The 22,248-nt window shown below is 35.9% G+C and overlaps 1 protein-coding gene across 2 annotated transcripts in view; it reads left to right on the forward strand.

Moving 5' to 3' along the window:
* The window catches only part of alk (ALK receptor tyrosine kinase), a 457,480-nt gene that overhangs the window by 376,231 nt on the left and 59,001 nt on the right, over window positions 1–22,248 (forward strand). For both annotated transcript variants that reach the window (XM_051134137.1, XM_051134139.1), the window contains exons 5-6: window positions 1,291–1,418; window positions 19,771–19,896. In XM_051134137.1, the coding sequence (XP_050990094.1) occupies window positions 1,291–1,418; window positions 19,771–19,896 (254 nt within the window). The remainder of the gene's footprint in view (window positions 1–1,290; window positions 1,419–19,770; window positions 19,897–22,248) is intronic.

The raw sequence follows: 22,248 nt of genomic DNA on the forward strand, positions 1-22,248 counted from the left end.
TTAAAAACTCTGTGAATTCACAAGTTTGAGTCCATGAGTTGACCTCAGTGTGAAAATATGGATCTCAAAATCTTAAAACAAACCAGCAGTCACTATTTTAAAGGTTTAAATATGCAGAATATGCTGAGAAAGAATGTGCTGGAATTTTAGGATTTTCTTTTTTTTTTTTTTTTGAAAAAATAAGAAGAAGAAGAAGAAGAAACAGTTTGTTTATTTATGTATTTATTTATTTATTGTTGGCTTAAGCACGTGTTTGTCTTGACAAAGATCTGATAAAGATCTGATGACAACCAGTGGGTTGACATACTTTTTCTTGCCACTCTACATTATATGTATAGGATGACTATACTTTTAAGCATTATTTAGAGCACAGTTCACATATTGTAATTTTTCTTGTTAAATATCATGTTTCACATTAAAATGTCACATTGGGGAAGCAAAATAGGTTTCAAACAACAATTCCCGTTGACTTTAATGATCTAAAATCAGTCATACAAACACTGAATTGTTGCAAACTGGAATGTGGAACAATAATCTTTACTCATGTGTATCTGAGTGCATTATTTCTGTCAAAGAGCGAGCTGCCTGTCTTCATTTCCCTATGATTGCTAGCTGTCTGTGTGTTTGTTTAGAGGATCACCACCCACTTAGTCATGGATCTCGACTTCTGTTGTTGAAGCGATTTAGACGTCGATGCAAATCCCGCAGTGAGATGCGAAGCCACAACACAACATGCAGGTTATAGGTCTGGGGGAAAGAAAAGCACAGGAGAGGGAGGAGAGAGACAGAGAGGGAGGAGACTAAAGTCATTGGTCACTAGCCACTAGCAAATTGAAATCTAAGCAATTTGCTTAATAAAATTAGCTAGGTCATTGACTTCCTTATGAGAGGTAGTTTGGTTAAAAACGCTCAAACCCACAGAGCAACCGCACATCTGTGCATTCTTCCACAAGTACCATCCGGTGGAGACAGCATCCATACACACATAAACACATACCTGCTTTCTCGTTTCAACTGACAGAGCTTTCACAAGCAGTGTGGATATCTGGAGGTGTAGGGAATGTGCGAGATGGCATCAGGGGATGACCCTAAAATGGCAGAGGGGGCTGGTTTGGTGTCAGACGCCCAGACAGCTCCCTCCGTCAGAACTCCAGAAACTGCTGAACTGACCCAAACTGGCGATGGTCTCCCAGGGGCCACCCTGACCTCCCACAGCCCACTGCGGGCACTGCATCGGCCCTGGTGCTTGGTTCTGGTGCTCATCCTGCTGGTTCTCTCTCTTCTTTTCAGCTGGGCAGTGGTACACCTCAGCTTGGGAACTCGGAGCAAACCCTTCAGGATTTCTTCCAGCTACAGCCAGCCGGGCGACATGGAGACAGCGACCTATGACCCCCGCTTCAACACCAACTGCACCATAAGTGAGTGTTTCGGAAATGTTTCAGTCAAGTGAATGCTTTGCTATTTTATTTATTTATTTATTTTTATGCTAGTAGAAACAAAAGTTTGATGTTTTTGTTTGTTGTTCAAAACAAAATGTTTTAAAATCTTATATATCCTCACCAAGGCTGCATTTAATAGATCAAAAATATTGGGAAAACTGTAATATTGTGAAATATTACTAAAATGCATTACATAGGACACTGAAGAGAGGAGAAATGATGTTGAAAGTTTATTTTTGCCATCACAGGAAGTGCATTTAAAATCTGAAATTATAAGACAGTTATTTTCAATTGTAATGGTATTTCCTAATGTTACTGTTTTTTTTTTTTTTACTGTATTTTTAAAACACCTACATGCAGCCTGAGAGACTTATAGTATATGAAAAACATTAATAACAATTTAAAAATCACATTTCCAAAATTGTAACCAATAGTGTGTTTGTTTGTTTATTTATTTTCCACTCTAACAAGATTAATATGATCAAAAGAGAAAATGGTTTATTGTCTTTTAAATTTTATTTTTAGAGAACTCAAAATTAAAACTCATAAAGTCATAAACTTTGAATATAAAATACTGCAAGTGATTGCAGGGTAGAATATTACAGTGCAAATGTGTCTGTGATTTTCGACTTACTGCCAAAGTGCAAAAAAGTTACATTATACATCGATATTTTTGTCCCCAAATAGTGTTGTAAACCTTTCAATCAAAAGTATAAAAAATGTAATTTGCGTTTGATGCCCAGAAGCAATGCATTTACCTCTTTGAATGAGCGTATTGAATGTATTTCTTTCTAACACTCAACCTATGTGAGGAGAGCAACTGCCTCGTGCCACTTCCTCATTTGAACTACAACATTTACTATAGAGCATTCATGCCTTTTAGATCAACGGCAGCAACTTGATTTTTTCCTCTTGCTCCTTTTTTTTAATTTTCCCTTTTTTCTGCTCCGTGCTTCCTGATTCAATAACTGGCGGGGAAATTGCCCATGTCTGACCGCAGGGAACAGAACGCTGCTTGTCATGCAAATTCAGAGGCAGACAGATCTCTAATTGTTTCAGGGTTGTGTAGTTCAGTAGCCCAGTTTTTTTGCGTCTGCCCAAACAAATCCCTCTGGGGGTCACTCCGTTAGACAGGCTGTTCTCGTCCTGAGGCACGCCGTGTTCCTCTGTTCTTGCTGCTAAATGCCCTGTTCTCTCTAGCTCTAATCCACCCCCGCTTGCCATAATAGATATTAGCAGATTGACATGCTTTACAGCGTGGCTTGCCTTCCTGAAGCACCTGCCACTAGAGCTCGAATTACCTGCCACCCGAAAACGCGCTCACTTGACGTACTGATTTGCAAAGCTGAGGATTGTGTGTATGTGTGTGTGCAAGACAGATGTGCTTGATAAGGCTTGAAATTTCCCTTTTAATGAAATGAAGTAATTGCTGTAATCAAAAGAGCTCTAAACGTGTGACCCTTTTTTAGGCATATCGGCTTTACTAAATGATCTAGAATTAACATTATCTAGAGACATTATAAGACCAAAACATTTTTAGATTTTCTGAAGAAAATGTGAGTGATTGCAAAACACACTGTCATATAAGTCGTGGGCGGTCGTTAGCAGAAATAATTGAATTTAGATGCTAAAGTGTTCTGAGTGGTTGTTATTGTTGGGTTTTGCCTTTTTTCAACTAGTATTAATAAATCTAAAAATATTAATAAATACACTTAATTACAAATTCTAAATAAATACATTTGAAAATAGTTGCTGCAGGCATCCAGTCAGATCAGAGTTTGTTTAAAGTATGAGCATGTAATAGTAATAGCTTGATTTGCCATTGAAAACAGATATTTTTGGTTATGCTGCATGTAGACCCCTCATGGTGCAAGTATTCGGCAACCAACTATTTACGTTCAAAAGCGCTGTCACCTTATCTCAGCAGAGCTACAATGAGAGCTGCCATCACCTCAGACTCAAGACAATGCGGAGGTGTAGATCATCCAATCATAAAACGTTAACTCACTCCCTGTTTGTTGCTGTCTGAGTCATCTGCTTTTTGCTCCCTCCGGCAAACCTGATTTTGATTACACCACTATCATAAAAATGTGTCTAGCAGGCTGAACCGAGTTCTGCAGAGGTTTGATGAGGTCCATTTATATTCTTTGAGTTATCCTCTCTTTTTTCTTTTTTTTCTTTCTTTTTTTTTTTTCTTGTGGAACAGTGTAGTGAACGGCCACTGCAGTGCCTTACTGTGAGTGCAAAGTGAAGGTGTTCAGTTTCCCATCATCTCTCACTGTGATTCAAATGACTTCAGGGAAAGTGCCCCTAGGTCAATTCATTTTACGATCACTTATATAAAATGCTTCTTTAATTAACTTGTTTGAATGGACCGAGAAGCAAGCCAGTTAATAGCCAGTTTAGTTTAAAGGGGTCACTGGATGCTAAGTTCACTTTTACATGTTGTTTGAACATTAATGTGTGTTGGCAGTGTATGTACAAATCTACCCTATAATGATAAAAATCCATGCAGTGGTTTTTAATTAATCTGTAAAAATAATATCCCCTTTTTCAAATCAAGCCATTCTCAGATGCCTGTCGTTGTGGTGTTACACCCACAGAGGCCGCTCCCACGATAGCTGATTGACATCAGCGTCTTACTTTAGATCAGTTGCAATAGTCCAACCTCCATGTTTTGATGCCGGAGCAGGGATGTAAGTTAGACAAGAATATTTCTGACTGAGCGATTGAGGTGTTGTGTTGCTGGATGTAATAATGAAAGTAGTGGTCATCATTTACTCCCGACATCTGAGAATGAGATGATTTTTGCAGAGCTGATTTTGGCAAGGTAAAAAGAGTGTTGTTTTACATTACTATTGAGAATTTTTAACCAAAGTATATTATAGACTTTTCATTAAGACCTAAAGAATCATATCAACTTGTGGAAAATGGGCATCTGATGACCCCTTTAAAGGTTACAAAGATTACTGGCCATGTAATCCCGTTTTATTTATTTATTTATTTATTTATTTATTTATTTATTTATTTATTTATTTATTTTGCGTAAGTAAATTTGATTTCATTAAACTACATATAATACCATTTTAAATCTAACCACCCTACATATTAATAGCTTGTTAATATTAAGCTATTCAAAAATGCATTGCACAATGTGATTCATATACTATGGCATGGTTACATCTCATCTGGTTAGCGTGATACAAAAAGATTTATTAGAAAATTGTATTAACAAATATAGATACAAACTAAAAAATAAGTGTAAGTAGACATTTATAAGAGGCCTGGTTTCAAAGGCAGGGCTTAGACTAAGCCAGATTTGGCCCATAGTTCAATTAAGGCATTTAAGTAATTTTTTATAAACGTTTAAAAAAAGCAAAAAAAAAAGCAAAAAAAAAAAAAAAAAAAAAACACATTACTGGTCTGCATCTTGACACAAAACAAAAGCACTGATTACTCTTTTAGATCAGTCAGTGCACGTTTCATTCAGTTGAAACAGCTCTGACTTACATTTTAGTCTAGGACTAGGCTTAAGCTTTGTCTGTGAAACCGGGGGTAAGTCCCTTACTCTATTAGTTTAACATGCCAGTCAAAAATTTTGAAACAGTACAATTTTTTATGTTTTTTAAAGTCTCTTCTGCTCACCAAGCCTACATGTATTTGATCCAAAGTACAAAGTAGTAAATAAATAATAATAATAAAATAATAATACTATATAAAATATTTAATATATAAAAAAATGCATTCCTGTAATTTAAAAGCTGAATTTTTAGCATCCTTACTCCAGTCACATGATCCTTCAGAAATAATTCTAAAATTCTGATTTGCTGCTCAAGAAAAACATTGAAAACAGGTTGAAAACTTGTTAAAAACAGCTGAGTAGATTTTTTTTCAGGTTTCTTTTATGAACAGAAAGTTCTCAGAAGAACAGCATTTATCTGAAATAGAAATATTTTCTTGAAATTGTTTCTTGAAAATGGTGAAAACGTTTATACATAGTAATATTACATGTAATAATACGTAGTACATCATTTTAAATGTCCAGTTTATGTTGAATAAAAAGCAAGTCTTATGATCAATAATAAGTATACCAGATCACAGAATTAAAATGGGTAGGAAATGTTTGTTTGATACTGATTTACTACATGTTGATATTGCTTTTTATCGCCTGTGTCCATTTAGTTTTATTTTCTTGAAATATCTAATATTACTATTGTTATATATTAGTGGTAGCTGATTTTATCTTAATGAATTAATCTTTTAAAAACTGTCAAAGCATTTTAGATTATCAATTATTACTGTCTCATCAACATGTGGTCCCTCTTTTAATCATGCAAGTGAAATTCTAAAAGATGACAACATGAATATTGATTTCCAAGTGTACTGGGAGCACATGTGCACAAACAACTCAATTTCCCTCAATGCATTCTTATTTTGTCATCAACCATTCAAGAAAACAGGCCACATCCATTCATTCATTTATTATAGCAACTGGGACCCATAGGGGTTTGGACCAGCAGCCTCATGTTCCCCAGTCTATATCCTTCCCCATTAAGCTGTGCAGCTGTCAGGGTCTAACATGGTGATGCTCACCGCTTTACAGCCTGGGATGGACCGTGGAGGTGTGCCAAGCATTTCCCCCAACCATCAATCATTCAGGCCCGCGAGACTGAGTGAGTGAAATGAGCTGTGCCGTGAGCGGGCGAGAGGCAAGAATGTGAATCCCAGGAAAAGTCCGGTGGGGATGACGTTTAGTGCTTCTCTAGTCAGACTATGGTGTGCTGAGGGATGTGTGCGCAAGGCCTCAAAGGAGGAATCTCGAATCTTTCTCAGGGGACAACTTGTCAAGATATGTTTGAAGAGAATTATAGACAATGTTGATTTGATTAAGAAAATCTAGATCTATCAGAACAGTATTTTTAGTAAGTTCTGAAGATGATGATAATGTTGATAACTATTTATGATGATAAAGATCAGATGCCAGAGCAGACGGCATCAGATTTCCTCTTTTGAAAAACAAGTGCACTTACTTTAATTGTGTACTGTAAACCGCTACAAATGTGTAATGACACATATTTTATAATGCATGACTTACAAGTTTCAATAGTAATAACATTAAAATATTTTTTAGTTTTACATACATTCTTGTCAATGCATTTGGCAGTAAACTTTAGCCATATTTCAAAGACAATAAAAGTCATTTAAATTGTAAATAACATGCAGTTAAGTGTCTAAAAACATTACAGTTAATTTACAATTAAGTGTATTGTTTGGAATTTATTATCTTCACCTTGCTTATCTCAATGCAATGGTCTATAAACAAAATTTAATGTTGTTTTAAGGGGTCATAAATGATCTTGTTTGAGTCAAAAGTCTGGCAATGTACACTGTAAAATCTAATCAGTTGGGCTTACTTAAAAAAAGCATGCAAACCGATTGCCTTAAAAAAACTAAGTAAAGTGAAATAGGAATAGTATGTTGTACTGACAAATGCTTAGTTAGTATAGTTTACTTACACAAAAGTTCTAGTAACTAAAAAAGAACTGTAGGGGGTACTCAATCATTTACTTTAGGGTTACACTTGACTTAGCATAGCTACTCACTGACTCCCAGAGTGCATTGCGGCATGAATAAATTATGCAATTGCTTTGTTTTACTGTTGTTGTTTTTATTTGCTAATTTTATTTACTGACTTGTGTCAGTAGTAGCACAACAAAAAGAGACTATAAAATAATATAATGGTTATTGTCACAAATAATAAAAAAAAAAAAATGAATTGTTACCATTGCTGTGATTCATGTGCTAAATGTTGAAGTTTGTGACTTGAAAATGTTACCACATTTATTAAAAGACTGTCTCAACCCAGTAAACTTTCTCAAGGTGTTTATGTAGAACAATGAAATCATAAAACATCATTAATACATTTAAAAATACATTAGCTAAAGAATTAAAAGATTTAGTTAATCAAAACATCACAATTAGAAGGTTTCCTCCTAAAAGCAATGTACTTATTACTTTTCTTCCCTTGAAATCAAAAATTATGACTTCATGTTGCATTGCTGCATCAATAGGAAGAAAATCATAATAAAAAAAAAACAAAGTTCCAAGTGCCCAACCAAACGGAATATTAATCACTATAATGGTAAGTAAAAAATATATAAATAAATAAATTAAAAATTAAATAAATAAAGTAAGACACACCAACAACATTTTATAAAAAAATCAACATCAATTTATGAAGTCAGCTTATGTGATGTTCTCTCAAATATATAGTTGTATTGAAACAACATTCAAGATGACTTTGGGAAATGAGTGAATGTAACTAGTGAAAAATAACTGCAGATTAACAATTGCCACCTCAAAAAAATTGCTTTTCTTCTTCTTCTGTTGTTATTTTGCAAATTAGCAACATATTAGTGCACTGCTGCCTCTCACTGGTTTATTAATGTCATTGGTTCCTTTGTGGCTACTTGAATATTTTAAGTAAGCATCACTCAAAGTAGTAAGTAAATTGTTTTACTCGCTTGAAAGTAGCTGTAACTTAATAAAACCTAGTAAGTATAGCAACTAAGTAAAGATAACTAATTATATCTAAGTAAGGTAAACTATTGGATTTTACAGTGTAAGATTAGCAATATTAGAATAAATTTAGACCAATTTTGTAGCTTAGTAAGTAAACAACCACAATTTAGGGTAGGGGTTCTCAACTCTGGGAAAATGGATCTCTTGGGCCAGAGTTGAAACCCTCCGATTTAGGGGGTATCAACGGGTAGGTCATTCTGTAATTGCGGGTATGATCTCTTGTCTGTGAAGTATATTTTTAATATATTTTCATCAATATAAAGCCAAGCTCAATGCTCAATTCTCTAGTACACAATTATATTTTTCCCAATCACACTACTATATGTTGAAAAAGCCATATATTTTGTTCAAAAATGGTGTTCATATCACATACAACCCTGGTATTCACCTGTCCGATATTGTAAAGTTGCTCATTCCACTCTGCATTTAAGCATGAAAATTATCTCAAATCTAAATTAATTTCATACTTTTGCCTTTAGTTAGATTAGGTTATCAAGACATTTGGGTGTGTGCTTCAAAAATAATAGGAGTTTATTGTGATATAACTTGTGTTATTTGTGTCCGAAAACCATTGTCAACTAAGTTACCCACTAGAACCCCTCTCCAAAACAGGAATGGTTTGTCCCATTCTCATATATTTTGCACTGTATGATGATATTTCGTCTAGAAGCACATGGATGAAACAATATAAGTTAAGTTCTTTCTCTTTCCCCTAATATTGGTTAAACTAGCAAACCTGTGTCAAGAGTGGATTAACTGACTGTCAACAGTGTTACACAAGTATTTTTGCTGCAAATTTTAACAGGACAATTTAACTAAAACTTATGTTTTGTTTATAAAAAAATATATTTCTAAACATACCATATGCTCAGTAGTTCTACACTTCTATGTTGAGTATAGGCCCAAAACAATAAAAATGTCAACTAAGTTACCTGTCTGCTGTGTTACCCAGTAAGTGTAACATGGTGGAAAGTAACAAACATATATAGTATTTTATGCACATATTCCTACAGATCACCTTTTTTATATAGCACTTTATACAATATAGATATTTAAAAACAGCTATGTGAGGATATGTTTGGGTTTTTGGGAAAAAGGAAAACTTTTTTTTCTTTGCATTGTCAAATTCTGTACCTCTAATTATAGAATGACCCGGGTATGGCCTTCACCCCATTAGACAGATCTGCAATTGTTTTTCATGTAGTTTTATGGATGCATTCCGTGTAGTAGGATGGATGGATGGATGGATGGATGAATTGTCTGACTGGGTAGAATTACTGAACTACTTATTTATTGTTGTGGGTAGAATGACTACTGTGTCTTCCATTCCTCAGTAATCTTTCTGCATGCACAGACATTAACAATTTTGCCCTGGATCCAAAATGAGCACTTGCCAAGCAACAAATATGAATCAAATTTGGCTTCAGAGAATGAATAAACTGGGGTTAGTGGCAATTGACACATAACTTTATTAGGAGCTCTATGATATCATAATACATGACAAGGACAACAGTCGGGCACATGCTGTTAGCTGATTGTACGTGACATGAGTGGCTCAAATCAAAGACAACCAAGAGCTCTGCTAAAGTGACATCATCTAATAATTATGGAAGTGTTTGGGCATCACAATGTGATCATACAAACAAATAGCTCACCTCTTCTGATCCTTTCAGATGCACCACTTCACAGCGGTGAAATCACCTTTACCTCAGTGGAAAATGTTACCACGAAGTTAACAAATATATATATATATATATATATATATATATAAAGTAAAATACTGTTTCATGGGTGGTAAACAATAGTATGCCTGGTAAATGTTCTCAGTTCTCATCTGCTATTGTCAGATGTGACAAATTTTGGAAAAATTCAAATGCTGCTTCAGGGGGTTTGGGACAAAAATGTTTGCAAACTTTTTTTCTGTCCATTCAAAGTTAATGAGAAGCGATAACTTCAGAGCCATAACTCAGCAAAGTGAAACATGCAATTCATTTGGAGAACGTCACCGATCACACAACCTTACAATGTTATTGCTGTCAAGCATCATTGTAGCAGCCTGGTGCCTTGCAAAGATGATTTTATTTTCAGGCAGACTGTTGTTTCGCCTCAAAGACCAGTGCAAGATCAATTGTCGTACACAAATCAAATTTAAAAAGCCAGGAAAGTATTTGTGATATTTTCCTTTCATTTACCAGCCATTAAAATGTCACCATAATAAATGTTTAGCCCACTGGCCTGGCCCAACTGTTTGTATAAATCAACAGTAGCAGATGATCTAGGACTAAGCTTTGCTTTAGGTACTGAGAGTAAAGAGTGACAGACAAAATAAATAAATAAATAAATAAATAAATAAATAAAATAAAAGATGTGCAGTTTCACAAACAAACTACAGGCTATGGGGGTCTGCAGATTGTTGCTAAAATTGGTAATTCAAATCATGACTCGTAGGACTGTTCACACTGACAACAATTTGCAGTGACAAAGTGAGTGGAAATCATTCATTTTCAATAAGACTTGCCGATTTGAGGTACATCAGTGAAAGAGTTGAGCAGAGTTCAACTTTATGCAAATGAGAAGCGATGCAATGCTGCCTATGAGAGTGCAAAAAGATGAAGCCCATGTGATCTGTCCCATTTTACGACATTGCAGTCAAATTTAAAAGGCTACTCGAGATCAACATCACAGCCATGTGTCAACCACCATTATTAATTTAGTGTCAGTGCAAATAATGGTAATTTTATTCATTTGTTACCAAAATATTTAGTAAGACTAAAAAAGAAAAAAAAAAAAAAAATAGGGTCCACAATTGACAGAGGAGATCTTTGCTGAGTTAACATGCATTAGAGATTTCCAAAGGAAAACCTGAGTTTAATGGTTTTCCAGGAGAAAGGTCAGGCTGTGTACGTGGCACTTACATATATTTCCTGTGATAGAAAGATAGTACATCATCACATGAATACCACACTTGACGTTTTATGGACTTATTTCATTTCATCTTGTCAAATAACTTGAAATGAAAATAAATTGTTAGGGCGTATTTCTGCAATGTAGATCGGTTGTCAGACCCAGCCATAGTTGCTGCAGAGATAATACATTTTCACTCTCAAATAATTTCACTGTTTGATTTTCTATCGTAATTCAATGTATCAACTCTTTTGTTTTGATTATCAGGGAATAATAACTCACATTTTGGTCTGTCTGCATCGTCAGAATGGCTGAGCGGTCTAAGGTTCCAGACTCAAGGCATGTGTCCTTCTCAGGTGATGAGGTTTCTGGTCTCTGAATGAAGGCTTGAGTTCAAATCCCACTTCTCACAAAGCAGTTGTTGCCTAATGGTTAGAGAGTCGACTTGTAACCCAAAGGTCATGGGTTTGAGTCTCGGTACTGGCAGGGCTTGTTGGTGGGGGCAGTGAATGACCAGAGCTCTCTGCCACCCTCAATCCCACGACCCTTGAGCAAGGCCCCGAACCCCCAGCAAAATGTCTGCCCAGTGCTTGTTCACTACTCTCCCCTTTGTGTGTGCACTTGGATGGGTGAAATGCAGAACATACTTGGCATACTTGGTTACCATACTTCCTTTCCTTTTCTTTCCTTTCCATAGACATAAGACATATTAATTACTTTTATGGTGCTTCTGCATCCTTTTTGAAGCTTGAAAGCTTGAGTCTCCTTTTCATTGTAATTACATGAAAAAGATTGTTCAGAAATTATTCTTTTGACAAAAAGACAATCATATGGCTTGGAATTAGGGTGAGAAATAAAAAGTTGAGTCTCACTTTTCTTCTAAAACCAAGTCTTTTTCAGACATACAGTCACACCAGAGCGTCAGAAATGTGCTCTCCCAGCCACCTCTGAAGTCTCAAAGTTTGTTTGCTTTCATCTCTGAAGTCTCTTTCTCAATCATCTTTGAACGGCAGCAGTTTGAGCTGTAATGTGACTGTCCAGGTTTGCCTAGCACTAGGGTAACATCAAGGAATGGGGCCACCATGGAATCAAAGGGGCTTTATGCCTCCAAGATGTAATGAAGCAGACAGACTTGCCTCCCATCTCTCTCGGGCATCCTTTGATATAAAGACACTGGCCTTTGTGATAGCTCCTGCATGGCCTTTCTCGACCTGGTCTCAAACATGGGACTGCCTTGTGAGATGTTCTATATCCTGTGAATGTGTAGCCTCAGGGTTTGACATTGTTTGTTACTTGTCTGCCTCCAAAAAAAAAAAAAAAGACCTAGTTAAAGCAAATTTGTAGATGGCTAGGGCTACAATTCAACAGTGGGCACAGTAAGGGGGGAACATGTCTGCAAAAGGGAGATATCAAAACATTGTAAAGAGAGGGTATGGTTTAAAACAAAAAAATGGAGTTAAACTTCACACATCTTCGATAAACTTTAAAGTTTGCTAAGGTAAATGTTATTAGAAGACTCACCAGTTGCGTAGTCACTAATGTTTTCCTTAGTAGTCAGTTGGATGTCTTTTGATGTGTTGCTCTGCGCCTGGAAAGCCACTATTCTGTAGAGTTTAGCGTCAGTCCTTATTAACCACATTTCACTAATGAATCAAGGTCTTCAGGATTACTAGAAAGTTGGCCCATTTTCTAGTATATAAAAGTGGATTCAGAGTGATAATCAAAACGTAGATGTCGATCAACACCCCAAAGCTTGACAGTCATTATTACCTCTTCATTGGTCGACATTTTATTCCACAATTTTACACAGTTTTGATGCTATGTCTAATGATCATGTTAAATTATATGTGGAAGCATCTGTTGTTTCAGTTTCTTCTCCACTTGTGTTTTCTTTTTTTTTTTTTTTTTAATCTGTACAGAAGATGTGTAATAGCGCCCCCTACTGTATAACAATGAAAACACAGATTCTAGGAGCACAAGTATAGCTCATTTTTATTTAGACTTTTTCTAAGTATAAGTCATGTTTACTTAGATATAATTTTAAGTATATTTCAAAGAAGTACATAAAAAATAGACTAAAGGTATACTTTCCTATTTATAGTTTAAAAGAAGTATACTAATAGCACACTTGAATAAACTTCTTTTTTGTAAGGGGCATCAGATATTCTTTATTATGATTTAAACCAGGTGTGCCCAAACTCGGTCCTGGAGGGCCGGTGTCCTGCAGAGTTTAGCTCTAACCTCAATTAAACACACTTGAACCACCTAATCAAGCTCTTTCTAAGCATACTAGAACTGTAGGTATGTTGAGGCAAGTTGGTGCTAAACTCTGCAGGACACCAGCCCTACAGGACCATGTTTGGGCACCCCTGATTTCAACCAACGATGCCAAACTCATCCCCTAGAGGGCCGCAGTTCTGCAGAGCTTAGTTCCAAGCCTGCTCCAGCACACCAACCTGTAGTTTTTTTTGGTAATCCTGAAGACCTTTATTAGCTGGTTAGCTAGTAACTCCCTTTAATAGCTGATATCTGCAATTCAAGCTGAAGATCATCTCTGCAAAATTGTGGCCCACAAGGCGCTCGAATTCAGCAAGGTCTATTATGAAATTCTTTGAGATTCAAGTAATTACTTGATTTCAAGTAGTTATCTTGATTTCAGGCTTTCCCTAGAGACACAACAGTCTCCACTGGTGAGAAAATCAGCCATTTCAGTCTAATTGTTTCAGTTAATCAGTTGATCCAGTTCCCAAAACTAGTCTAAATTGTTTGTTCATGAATGAGGCTAAACTGGTCTGTGGATTTGTCTAAACATGTCAGAATTCATAACACTAGTATGTAGCACATTATCAGCATTTTAAGTTTTCTCTTTAGGGTCAATTACTTTGATGAGAAAAAGTTTAAAGCAAGTCTTGCTGAGCAAGTTAGTTAAAGCTACACTGTCAACATAATAGTTAAGCAATTTGGATAATTGGACAACTGAGGTTTGAAATTGCAACAGGAATGCAAGAACGTAGGCAACTGTGTAATCTCAAATTAGCAATGCACTGGCCAAATTTCTGTGTCTGAATTTGCGTACTTGCATAGAGCAGTGTCTCCCAACCCTGTTCTTGGAGGCAGCCCAACAGTACACATTTTGGATGTCTCACTCATCTGACCCACCCATTTCAAGTCTTTGAGTGTCTACTAATGAGCTGATAAGTTTTATTCAGATGTGTTTAATTAGGAAGAGTTTGAATGTGTAGCATTGGGGACCGTCCAGGAACCGTGTTGAGAAACATTAGTGTAGAGTATCTTTATGGCCTTAAGAACTACACAGTTGCAAACATGTAGAGGTCAGTGCACAAGCAGATACGCTGCGAGCAAGGGTTGGCGGTTCTAACATACGTGCTCTGGCTTTTATATTATCTTACAGGAACACATACCATCTTTTAGCAATAAGAGCTTTGGTGTATCAGCTCACTTTGTCTTCCTCACTGGCTTGTCCCCTTTGATTTGTCTTCTCCTCTAATGCAGAAGCCCCAAAACGTCCCCAAAAAATAGTCAAAGAAAATGAACCAGTTATTTCATTGCATGCTTTTGCCCCTCAGGCATTGTAGAATAATCTGACAAAGACAAATGATGCCAAGGCCTTACCTCAGCCAATCAAGTGTGGGTCTGAACAGTTCATTGAGCTCCTAAATAGATGCCCCCCATTTCGTCTGTTGTCCTGAGGGAGAGTCGGGTGTAATTCAAGGGCATTAACTTTACGGCTCTCCCTGTAGATCAAAGACATTGGCTTGGACTGCCCCAACTAACACAAGGTGCGCTGACCTAACTTTCTCAATCCATTCTTGAGGCCTGTGTAGAAATTTCATGTTCAGGGCTGATCACTGATTATTTGGTAAGGACCTGGATTTTTTCATATAATCATTTAATATAATTCAGTGAGATGAAGGTAAACAGATTGACTTGCCGTTCATGATGAAAAGCTCAGACATGAGACTTAAGATCTAAGTTCCCCATGGACTACTTAATTAATGAAGGTAATATGATTTTTAATACATAACTGAAATGGAGAGAATTAAAGGTGCAGTTAATAAAGCCTTGCATTGAGACAGGATAAGAAGAACATTATTTTCTGAATTTTTGGTACTTTTGATGCAACCAAAAGTAATGACTTGCAGTTTGCTGAATCAGATGTAATGCAGACTGATGGAGCACAGATGAGTTGTCTTATAGGCATCTTGACTGGTTCTTAATTTCATGAAAGAAAGAAAGAAGAAAAGAAAGAGATTCCAGATTGCAGATCTGCATTGTAGAAATTGGTGTATAACAGGGATGATCTAACAAAGCTTGAAACAAGGAAGGGGAAATAGATGTTTAAAATGGTACAGACAAAATTAAAAGGTCAGAGGAAGGAAGAAAAGAACTGATACGTGATGGAAAGGATAGGGAAATGCAGGTATGAATAAAAATAATCATGATGAGATTATCAGGAAGAAAAACAGGTCAATGTCTTTTAAGCCTGGTCTGTATTACCATTATCAGCCTACTCCAATATGAGATTTATTATCAGCTTCTTTTATAATAGCAGACTCCAACCAGCAAACATACTTTGCAGTGTTGTATTATCAGAATCATTCAGCAGTGTGAGGACATCAGCAATGTGCAAAAAAACTTGCAGAGAATCATAATTTGCTTCTTTTGTCTGGTCCCATTAGGCAGATTCTCAGAATCAGGACGAAGAAAGTCTCTGCTCTTTTTAGAATATTGTGCTTAATGCTATAGAGAAAAGCACGTCCTGTATGAGTCAGAGTACTCACTGTCATCTTGTTTTCAGAGAACACATTTCAGACTGGCTTAGCTGTATCTGTCTAGAGTGTGCAATATGGGCTGTGATGTTGTGTTATAATGGACATACAGTACACACACCTCATAATCACTCTGTGTACCCTTCTGTGTACATTCAATATGTTTACCCTATGGCCCCATTCACCTTTGCATCATTATCTTCTCTCTTTGTTAAATAACTAATTTTCATATTTAATTATGGCCAGAGTGACTCAAAGAAAGCATTTAATTAATAATTAATTTCAATGGCCGGTGCATGAATTGCCTGCTTTGATGAACAACGCAAACTGTTATATCCTTAGTTGACTAATGTAGGTACTAATGCCTCAAAAATCTATCCACTGAGCTATAGATGTGAAATAGGCCTCTTGTTGCTTGTTTTGTATTTTCACATTTTATGTTGAGAAATGTGAGCCTTTTTAAAAAATGCATGAACTTAGCATGCTGCGTGGCCTACTTCTTGTTACAACAACAAAGATGGAGGAAATGGAGTCTGAAACCAAGTTTCCGACCGTCTTGCTGTGACCTTCATCGGCGATGTGTTTCAAAAGGAGTCATTAAATTCTCATTCTGTTGGTAATCATTCTTGTTGTTTGAGAGAGAGTATTAAAGTGACTTCAAATATTTCCTGTGCTGATACAACCGGAGCTCTGAGCTTTCCATATATAGTGTAATAGTGAAATATTAATAATAGTGCAATAGTGCATACATAGTAAATAAAAGCATGATTCACCTACGTGAAAATAAGCTAGAATAAAAAAGACTCTTCCGGAATTGTAACCAGGTTCGTCAGGAGATTTTTGGACAGAAACAGCCTTTTAACACAATGTTCCTTGGAGCAAGATTATATGTTTATATTAATGATTGCAAAGGCAACTATTTAAGCGATCATATGGTGTGCATGAAATGTGTGACTGAAACTTGAAGGATCTGACTGGAAACAATATTTCAGAGCCTGATTCTTGGTGACTCATGTTTCAGCGCATTTTCCATGCAGTGTTTACAAGGGTTAGCATTTGTGTCGCAGAGCCTGTGAACCTTCATGATGGTCATTAAGCTTTTTCCCCATGTGCAGTGACAGATTGAGCGTCTTTTATCTTAGCTTAGCTTTCAGCTCACTGATATGAATGTTTGCCCGCTAGTGGTATGACTCACTGTTACGGCTGGCTGTCAAATGTCTGCCGAACAATAATTAAATCATTTTAGTACTCGCACACCGACGCTAGTCCGACATATCCATCACATCTTTGTTCTCTCAACACAAAGCCTAGCTGCATCAGAGCAGACTGGTGTATTAACACCTCCTCGACTTTTGTTTCTCCTCTTTTTCTTTACTTGCCATACACACACAGCGTTTGATTAAAAAGACTATTAGTAATTTTTTTTTTTTTCTTTTGCAAGGCTGCTATGTTGAGATGTGAAGGAGGGCTATTAATTGCTATGCCATTTACATGAACTGATGGTTCTCGCTCAATGCGTGTAAATGTGTCTGCAGTTGCAGAGTCACAATTTGACGCAAGAGACGTATGAAAGTGAGTCAGATGGGTTATAGAAAAGAATCCATCCCTAGCCGCTCTGTCATCAGGCAAGACTGAAAGAGAGTAAATGGACCCTTAAAAACATCCTGCACTTAAAAAAACAAAAACAAATCCTCATCCTGTATTTGCACAATGTTCACTCAGCATCTCTTTAACCAGGAATTATGATTCAGGGCCACAACTGCCATAGACACTGAGGATGATGCATTCACCCATTAAGTGGCTGATCAACGTGTATTCTGTGAATAGTTATAAAAATTTCAACCACGTTCCCTGAATTACACTGTTTTGCAGATGTTAATATAAGTTGATCTAGTACAATGGTATGTAATAGTCAATGGAAACAGGTGGGAAAACAAAATCTAATTTGTGTCAAAATATTGGATTTAATATTTCTAATATTTATTGGATCTAAATTTTACTTGTGAAAAAGTACACTTAATGGTATTGGACATGCATTTGTAGTGTACTTCAGATCTTATTAAAAATGTAATATCCCTAGTAAAAAACAGTAATATATTTAAAATTTATGCCATACTAAGTATAGTTAATAAGGAGGAGGATAAGCAGGAAGAGTTTAATGTAATATCATATTTACTGACATATCACTCAAGACTTACTGATATAAAACTTTTGTTGGAGTACTAGTTGTGCACAATGCACATTTCTTGATATTAAGCCTAAAACGTGTTTTAATGTTACTATGCAGTGTGTTCTCGTGATAATTCAAATGCATTTTACATAAAATGTATATACACTTATGTTTTTGCATACACTAAAATGGACAATACTGACATATTTACAGCATTTTAATGTACAATGCTGATATTTTGATGACCTGCTGAAAACAAACAAACAAACAAACAAACAAACAACAACAACAACAACAACAACAACAACAAAACAGCTAAGCTGGTTGGCTGGTTTTAGCTGGTCTTCCAACCTGGTCATAGCTGGTCAGTAGACTGGTTTTAGAGGGGTTTTGGCCACTTCCTTAGCTGGTCAGGCAGGGAGACCAGCTGAAACAACCAGCTAAAACCAACTTGACTAGCCTAGCCAGGCCAACCATCAAATGAATCCTTATGAATATGAAAAAAAATATTAATCTTATTATTATTATTATTATTATTATTATTATTATTATTATTATCAGTTGTTATATCAATGGCATTATGTTTTCAAACGTATTATTAAATTGTTTACTTATTTTTGTAATATGACATTATAACATTTTGTTGTATTCTGTATGATTTCTGCTGCGAGCTTGTTTTGAAACTACGGCTGCTAAAATTTTGGAAATCCTAGCCCAGCGTTGGTTATTTTGTTATCTGCTTGTCTCAGATGAACATCTTTTGTCATGTGTCTTCCAAACAAAATCTATCATCACCCAGATTAAGGGTGCGTTATGCCTCGGTTGTAGCCACCAGTGATAAAATCACATCTCCCTTGTTTTTTTTGTTTTTTTTCTTTCTTTTTAAGAAGGAAGTAAGTGAATCACATCAGTAGGCCTGTTTTTCCCCTCATTTTTCTTTCTGTACAATCACTCTCTTTATCTCTTTATCATTGTCAGCAGTACAATGATGAACCCCTGGTGAGCCGGTCCGTTTGTACAGCCCCGCGACTGTCTTCCATTTGCATAGATATGCAAACCGCGCTTACATCTCGTTGTGTTCGCTCTGATGCTATCAGATTCAACTCACATAAATCCAGTCGCCACGCTACTTATCTGGGCCATTGTTCCGTCCTACATATTCTAAAGCGTTGTTCAGCTAGCGTTCCATATGCAAACAGCAAACATATATATGGCGCCAGACAAAAATGATCCGTATCTCGTCTCACAAAAGGGCAGAAGTTGTATATGTTTATGTTGAAATGTTATCCTAGTTCTCTCTTTAGAGCTGTGCTTGAGTTCTCATTACATTAACACATTTTTTAATGGCTGTTGTATCTTTATTGGACAGGAAAGGGCTCTTTGTGTTTTCATTTGTTGATAGCCTTTGTCAGTATCCTTTCCTGTCATTGAAGCCATAAAAAACAAGCGACTACTAAGAGGCTTAGCCTCTTTTATGTCTTCTTTCTGCCTCATTTAGTTTCACAAAGTGCTGAATTTACTTGATGTCTTTGTGTTTGTTTGCACAGAAGCTTTTAATGTAACCCTCTGATTTACTTTCTTGGCGGAAACTCTATTGGAAAGACATAAAGTAAACCTCTTCGAAGTAACCTGTTACACCTAATGTGCAGCTGTAAAAGAAGATGTACGAGAAAAATGAGGTAAAGGTGGGCTAATGGTTAATGATCAGGGCTGCTTGTGCAAATGTTGCACCTTAAGCAAGGGTGACCCTGGAATCAGAGAGTTGCTGGGATTGGAATTCTGCTTTATCACCGTTGTGCCCTTGAGGGATTTAAACCTTGGCTCCTTCAGACGAACTGTCACTGTAATTAGTGTCTCTGATTCCCTCTTGTCTTTCTCCGCCCAGGAACCTCTCAAAACGTCACTCTCCGGGGCCGCTATCACTGCAGAGGAGGCCGGGAGATCAATGTGGGCCAGCTGTGTGACTTCAACCCTGACTGTCCACAAGGGGACGATGAGGGGGAACATTGCCGTGAGTATTAGTGCCGTTCATTTGGAGGACGAGACAGCAGACGGGGACTCAGGAGGGCAACAGCAGCTCTTTAATGAAGTCATTGTGTGTTTTTCCATTATATAACAGAAGTTGTGTTTATTGGACATTGTGGGAGTTGTTTTGGTTCAGTAACCGTTGTCATCCCAGACACAGTGTTTCTCTCAAAAAAAAAAAAATGCGTTATGGGCAACACACACACACACACACACACACACACACACACACACACCGATCGCAGATTTCTTTGTCTTACAGCAAAATAAGATATATTATAATTAACTATATTATTTGTTTTCCCCTCAAAATAAGTCTCTTATGCTTACCAAGGCTGCATTTATTTGACCAAAAATACAGTAATATATTGCAATATTATTACAATCTAAAGTAACTTATTATATTCTAATTATATTCTAAAATATAATTTATTTCTGTGATGGAAAAGCAAACTTTTCATTTGTCTTCAGTGTTACATAATCCATCTTTGTAATAAGGCAGATTTAGTGCTCAATTATTAGCAGTAATTATTGGTGCGAAATTACGAATAATGGGTCTTATTGTTATCATTGTTTTATTTATTTATTTATTTATTTATTTATTTATTTATTTATTTATTTATTTATTTATTTATTTATTTATTTTCTTTCAGGACTTTTGATTAATAAAAAGGTTCAAACGGAATTTATTTATTTGTTTGTTTTATTGTGTTATTGTTTCATTGTTTTACTGTAAATATATGTATTTACTAATTTAATGCATCCTTTCTGAATAAAAGTAACAATGTATTATTATTATTATTATTATTATTATTATTATTATTATTATTATTATTTATTTTTAGTTTTTTTTTTTTTTTTTTTTTTTGTTTTGTTATTGTTGTTATTTGACTATAAACAAAAAAGTATTTAAAAGACAATACAGGTTTTTTGGCAGCGGCTATTTGCAATAGATGCTATTTACACTAAATGAAAATAGCATGTATTCTTAACAATAAATGCTATTTACACGAAGTACAAATAGCTATAGATTCTATTTACACTATATTAAAATTGCAGGATTTATAATACTTATTGCAAATAGAGGCAATTATCTGCACCTCAGTATTCGCTTGTTAAGTCTGACGTCAAGTGTCACCTCTTCCGTGACTTTCGGGTCCAAACGCTCTATCAGATGACATGAGAAAACAACAAATGGTACTAATTATACACTCACAATGTGATATAATACTACCAAAAAATTATAATCCTACCCTTTAACTCCATACCGAAATCCTAGCCATACAATAACAATATGAATATAAATAAATGCATATAAAAATTATTTGTGTTTGGGACGCTGTGAGCATGAAGACAGTGTACACCATATATTTGAAAACGTTTATCTTAAATGTTTAATATGAATAAACAGTGCTCATAAACGGCTGCTGAGATAGTATTCTCAAGTGAAATGAGTTGTGGTTTGGACCCGGAAACAGCGTTCGTTGGTGCGTTCAGTGGACGCATTACATGATCACTTAACAAACCCATTGTAGTACATTCTAAAGTGGAATGTAATAATAATGTATTAAGTGTAAATTATACTTTTAATTCAAATTATTAAATGGATGCTGCCCTATTGAGACAATAAGCCCTCCCTAAACCCTAACCAATACTTTATTTTCAACTTTTAGATTATTTCTTTCATTTTTATTGAAAATAAATGCCTTTCTGATATGATGTGAGATTTAAAAAGGGAGAAAAAAAATCGGCAAAAGGCGGATTCGAACCCAGGTTGATCGCATCAAAAAGACTACTTCACACGCTTTACCAACTGGGCCCTTGGAGCTATTTTTATGCAAGTGTCTTTTGTAGTGTTGACTAGCCCAATCACACGTTGGTGGGCAGAGTTAGTGTAAAAAGCCTCTGCCATCAAGGAGGGCTATTTGCACTTATGTTTTTTTATGACAGTCGTTCAAGACTATGGTGTTACCATCTGATTTCTTTATCATGGTAATGCCACAATAATTTTTTAGAGGTTTGTAAATATGATAACTGAATATGATGTAAAATATGAGTGTGATGCATTGACCTAATAACAGTAGCAGAGTGAAACTGATACTCACAATATATGTAAATTTGTGGGATGAGGTAAATCTATGTGCTTTTTAGCTGGAACCTCTATAGCCTATCAGTCACACTTTCACTGCTGCATTGTACTTTAAAACTTTTTACCACTGAACAGTTTTCACTTCAGTTAGCCTATTTTCTCTCTCTGATGGTCCCACTTTTTTCCCATCATTCCCTGCTTCTTCATTTCTGTGTTAAAACTCCCCTTACTTTAAAGATCAGAGGCTCA

This window comes from Labeo rohita, chromosome 17 (assembly GCF_022985175.1).
Source record: "Labeo rohita strain BAU-BD-2019 chromosome 17, IGBB_LRoh.1.0, whole genome shotgun sequence".
NCBI classification, from domain to species: Eukaryota; Metazoa; Chordata; class Actinopteri; order Cypriniformes; family Cyprinidae; genus Labeo; species Labeo rohita.